Raw genomic sequence first — 6,000 nt, 5'->3', positions numbered from 1 at the left:
CATGATGGGCAAGTTCATCACAAATTGTCCTTCACTGCTGACAGAGCACCAAGGTATCTTTGTGCATGGTAGATTCCAAGCAAATGGTGGGAAGATGAGCTAGCTTATCATCAGACCCATTTCTAAAATGCCATCTAGTCAGAGGCAGCAGAGCCTGGCCATACTCCCTTGGCCATAAATGCGGTGAGGACAAAAGCCAAAGCAATCCTCTATTAGCAAACCCAGGGGACAAACAGCAACGTAACAAGTCCAAGGTTCAAAATGACAGGCAGTTTATTGAAGATGCCATAGAAGTTCAGTCTATCACTAGCACAGTGATGGGGCCAGAAGTCTGAGAATTTTACAAGACAGTGAATTAATGGCTGGGCTACAAAATGGAAAATTAAAGCTGATGGGGCCAGGAGACCATCCTTTTGAACTGCTTGTTGAACTGTGAAATAACTGATCTTTTTTAGTAAAGGGAATATGGCTGCCAGACATCTGAGAGGATGTTATCGATGTGCCACGGTCACCTTGGTGAGCACTCATTTCACATTCAATTCTTCCATTCTATATTCTCATCCCGGAACACAGCGAGGTAAAAAGTCTAATTTTTTCCCTTTGAAAAAAATCCTCGGTTAAGTTAGGATTAGGAAATAGATTCCCCGATTGTTCAGAAGAACAGGTCACAGATTGGAACTGTTCACCCGTCCTTCTCTTGATTGGACCCACGGTAGAATTAGTACGTTACATCACAGGTTAAAGCTTGGCAGGAAGCATGGTAATAGCACTTCCTCCTGCAGTGCCCTCACCTGTAGCCACTATTCGGCTTTGCCTGTGAACTTTGTCCATGTGCAGCCACAGCAGCAAATTAACAGCTCCCATTTTCTGAGAGCTGACAAAAGGCAAGGCACTAGACGAGCCCTTGGCAGACATTATCTCTTTAACCATCACAAAAATCTTGGAAGAGGGGACAATCATTTCATCATCTGTAGAGGCTTAGGCTAGAGAAGTGGAGTGATTTGTCCAAGGTGATGCTGCTAGCAGGAGGACAGCAGGACTCAAGCTTCTTCGAGGGGCAGGTGAGAAAGAGGAGAGGCAGCATGGAGCAACAGGAAAGGAGCAGGGCTCCAAAGACACCTATTCTAGCTCATTCGGCCCCGGAAAATCATGCAATTTCACTACAGAAGGAGGCTCACCTCTCTTGCCCAACTGCTTCATAGGATTTTTGTGAGGTCCAAACGAGATCACATACATGAAAACTCTTGAAAACAGTGAACCATTTGACAAATATCATGTGTCATTAATAAAAAGACAGAAGACTAAATCGTACTCCTTTAGAGCACAACACTTAAATCCCTGCAATTTCAACGGAAAGACCACACCCTCTTTTGTCCCCCAACTAAAGCCTTTAAACAAATGGCACAGTTATTTTCTTAAGCAACCTTTTAAAGATCAAGGGCTCAGGTGTGCATGCTGGTACCTGAAGTGGTCTTGCAGGGGAGCTTCAGTGTCTTAAATTTAATGCAGACACCCTGCCTATTTACCTTGACTGGAGAAAGTAAGAATTTCGTTATTACCTGCAATTCTGTTTCAAAACAAAAATGACTTCTGTAATTACGCACTTTTAATCTATGCACTACAGGAATGAGAAAAACAAACAAACAATACTCTCTCATGAAAGGGTCACATTATATATAGTAATTCACTTTTTATTATCATCATCATTAATAGCAAAGTGCACAGGTCAGTTTCCAGGAAATATAAAAGTGGATGCTTTATATATAGGACACCTGCATGTAATGTGATAGCACAGTAGGTTTGTGTGTGTGTGTGTGTGTGTGTGTGTGTGTGTGTGTGTGTTTTGAGCCAGTATGATTTACCAGTTTACTGAAAGGCAACCACAAAATTAAAACCTGCACAATTAAAACAATGCAATCTTCAAGCAATTAAAAACAACCAATTGTCAATGTGGTAGAGCCACTGAGTAATCTGGCCTTTCAAGTAGTATCAACTGGAAATCCTATTTTCTCCTTTTATCTAAGAATCTTAAAAAGAAAACAACAACAACAAGAACAACAACAACCAAAAAAACCCCGAAAACTACCTGCCCTGGGAGAAAGTCAGGATTCTGCACATGCAACTTGGGGACATGCTCCCCATGGGTGGATGGAGGGAGACACCATTATTCCAACATGTGCTGGAGCACCGAGGGGTCCACCTCCACGGCCTGAAGGCCTCTCTGCAAGCTCCGGAAGGTGGCCTGCTTCCCGTAGCGCTGCCGCCAGCGGACGAAGGCCTCCACCATCTGTGACTGCACGTTGTGGGGGTGGTTGGCCTTACAGCGGTAGATATCCGTCTGGGACAGTCCCAGAGACAGCACCACGGGCTCCCACTCAGGGCCCAGCCTTTGCGCCAGCTGGTTAATCTGCTGGTCGGATGGGGAGCTGTTGAGGACGTGTGGGGGGATACCGGTCATCCGGTCATCTGGGGAAAAGAAAGACATAAAGGTGAAAAGAGCAAACATATCAGATGGGGGCAGACATGAAAACTGTGGGAGGACAGCCCAACACTTCCATACGGAAGGGCCAACTTTTCCTAGTCTTCCTGGGGGCTGCTCAGTAAAAGGCCATAAACAGGAGTTTACAAAACACCATTTAGCATCTATGAAAATGTTTATTGCAGAAAATGTGAAAATAAGAAAATGACAATACTAGAAATCCCATCAGAGAAACCCGCTGATGATTTGATCTACAGTAAAACCTTGGTTTGCAAGCATGTTCCAGAAACAAGCTTGTAATCCAAAGCATGTGTATATCAAAGCGAATTCCAAGAACCACTGGCTCAGTTGTGACCATGTGACATTCGGCATCACATACTACTCGTATTGCAAGACATCGTTCATCAGGTCAAAATTTACTAGAAATGTTTGCTCATCTTGCGGAACACTCGCAGAACAAGTTACTCACAATCCAAAGTTTTACTGATATTTCTTTTCAGTTTTTTTGTATATAAAACATACATTTAGGATTACCTGGCACATAGTGCTTTATAACATGATTTTTTTTCACTTCCATATCTTTTACCAGAGAGGCCAAGCAGGGGTTGGGGAATTAAGAATGCCAGCCTGGGCCCCAGGGGTGACACTCTCTCCTGCAGGAATGGCTAGTGCTGGAGGGTAATGGGCTACATGGAATACCTACTCTCTCCTGATAAATGTGAACACTACACAGAAAAGTTGCGGTTTCTAACAGAAGCAGAAGCAAAGAGGCCTGCTCAGGAAAAATAAAACTTAGGGGCCACGAGGTAGCAGGAGGAGAGTTACCACCCTGGCAGAGCCCAGTGGAGGAAGAGAAAGCATGTGCTGTGGAGGGGCAGTGAGAGAACCTGACCTTGCACCTCCTAGATCCCCGTCTCTCCGAGGCCAGTCTGCTAAGGAACTCTGACACTGAGTGAGTGACTACAGACGGGCTAGGCATATCCAGTAAGAAGTACCATCGGTTACGATATAGAAGGCCTTCCAGAGGAAGGGGCTTAAAGCTAGGCCCTGAACACGAGGGAAAGAGCCCAGGGAATGGAAAGATAAAGAAGTGTGTCCCGCACAGAGGGGATTGCCTGTGCAGAGGCCCTGAGGCAGAAAACCATGGTAAATCGAAGAAAAGAAAGCAGTTCGGGGTAGCTAAGCGCAGAGAGTCAGAAGGACTCCAAACATCCCAAATTCTGGGGCTGCTTATTGGTTAGGCCGGGACTAGAAGTGAGGCTTTCATATCCCTGGCTCAAATGTGTGCACGACAGTACTCTACTTGTACTACACTTTGTCACCAGTATTACAGGGATCTGGAGTCAATCCTACTTCACACTCACCAGCTCATTGTTTAGATTTATGAATTCAAGAAGAAGGCACAAAGCATCCTATTAGAACAGCTAATGTTTTCCACCGCATGTGCCTTTGGTCCCGAGGCACTTGCCAGTATCTTAGGCAAGTTGCAAGTTGCTGAGTTGCAAAAATACGGTCAAGGACTCTGGTGGTGTCGAGACTATAATTTTTTTTTTTTTTTTGGAAATGATTAAGAAGCAATTAGAATAATGATGATACTACTGACAATATTTTATATTAACAGTAATGATTTTACAGCTTTTATACAAATATGGGCACTTTTATAAAAATGTGGGCTCATTGAAAAAAGCCCTTATTCCTTATTATTCAAGGAAAATAAAAAAAGTACAAAGAAGAAAACAAGGCATCCAGTATCCCACCACTAGACTTACAGTTGCCATACATCATTCTGGGCATTTCTTTATGCACACATACTGCTAAAAGGGTAATATAATAGCTTTTGTCTCATAAGAGTTATTGATTTTTGCTTGAATATAACAACAAAAAAAAGAAACAGAGATGAAACTAAATGGCTTTCTGACCTACAGTCAAATATTTAAACAACAATGACAACATGTACACCCAAAAGATATAATGCTGAGAAAAAAAAGTATAACATAATTTATCTATTTTCACATATAAGTGGTAAACTATATATTTTCACATTAACACTCTATAATTAACACTTGATATTTCCTGTTCATTCCCTCATGATTTTTCTTGCTTATATCATTTTTATTGTGTTGGGTACATAACATTTTTATGCTTCTGTAACAATAATCTGCCACCCCCTTGCCCCCCACCCAAGTTGTTTAGTCTTAAAACTACATTATAATGGTTTGAATGTTCACCGAGGCTTTTTTGTTGTTGTTTGTTTTAAACCATGACTTTTCTACTTCTGAATCTGTTCTTTTGATTTGAGTCAGTTGGGTCAATTTCATCACAGGGTGATGTTTTTCAAGAAATGCTCATGGTCACCATATTCTTTGAGTTCCTTCAGATCAGGACTGTCTGCTTTCTGCTTTCACTGTTGAATAATATGCAAACAAATTTATATATTGTTTTACTATTATACTTTTAAAGTTTTTTTTAATGTTTATTTATTTTTGAGAGAGAGAGAGAGAGCAAGCAGGGGAGGAGCAGAGAGAGAGAGGGAGACACAGAATCCGAAGCAGGCTCCAGGCTCTGAGCTGTCAGCACAGAGCCCGATGCGGGGCTCGAACCCACGAACTGCGAGATCATGACCTGAGCCGAAGTTGGACGCCCAACCGACTGAGCCACCCAGGCGCCCCACTATTATACTTTTAAATTATAAATATAATTCTATATTATTTAAATAATTTTATTCCTCTCCTAAGTTTGTAGATTGTGCTCATATTTTATGGTGGGAATGTCGGTATGGGGAATTTGGACACCAACTTGACTGTCCCCCATTTTGTAGAACTTGTTTTTTCTGTCCGAAGCTTATGATCCTGAAGCTTTAGACCAGAGTACATCTTGGCCATTCTCTGTCTTCTTTTCTAGATATGTAGCATGATCTTCTGACTGAAGATTTAGCCCTTCTTCCCTTTCAGAAAAATCTTCCTGTGTTGTATCTCTGCATTCTTTTTCTGTTCCAGATGCCGGATGGCTTTGCCAATCCGCCATGGCTATCACTTTCTGTCTTATTACCTTAACTCCCTTCCTGTGATTATCTCATGCCTCTGCCCCATGCCATTCATTTGATGTTTGGTTATTTTTATGCTGTTTTATTTTGCTTTGGGTTTTTTTGTTGTTGTTGTTGGGTTCAAATCTTCTATTGTGTTTTTATTTCTCAATTTCTTTTCTTGGCTCTTCAATCTAGCTTTTAAAAATCCCATTCCAGGGGCGCCTGGGTGGCGCAGTCGGTTAAGCGACCGACTTCAGCCAGGTCACGATCTCACGGTCTGTGAGTTCGAGCCCCGCGTCAGGCTCTGGGCTGATGGCTCAGAGCCTGGAGCCTGTTTCCGATTCTGTGTCTCCCTCTCTCTCTGCCCCTCCCCTGTTCATGCTCTGTCTCTCTCTGTCCCAAAAATAAATAAACGTTGAAAAAAAAAATAAAATAAAAAAAAATAAAAATAAAAATCCCATTCCACTTCATATCCATTAGGATGGTTATTGTCAAA

General features: G+C 42.3%; 1 protein-coding gene across 3 annotated transcripts in view; it reads right to left on the bottom strand.

Moving 5' to 3' along the window:
- Positions 1–255: 255 nt before the first annotated feature.
- The window catches only part of CRADD (CASP2 and RIPK1 domain containing adaptor with death domain), a 180,689-nt gene continuing 174,944 nt past the window's right edge, over positions 256–6,000 (bottom strand). For all 3 annotated transcript variants that reach the window (XM_045062156.1, XM_006933926.5, XM_003989115.6), the window contains exon 3: positions 256–2,466. In XM_045062156.1, the coding sequence (XP_044918091.1) occupies positions 2,165–2,466 (302 nt within the window). In that variant the 3' untranslated portion in view covers positions 256–2,164. The remainder of the gene's footprint in view (positions 2,467–6,000) is intronic.

The sequence above is a fragment of the Felis catus genome, chromosome B4 (assembly GCF_018350175.1).
Source record: "Felis catus isolate Fca126 chromosome B4, F.catus_Fca126_mat1.0, whole genome shotgun sequence".
Taxonomy (NCBI): domain Eukaryota; kingdom Metazoa; phylum Chordata; class Mammalia; order Carnivora; family Felidae; genus Felis; species Felis catus.
The sequence above is the reverse complement of the archived record's forward strand: the minus strand, read 5'-3'. Positions and strand labels throughout refer to the sequence as shown.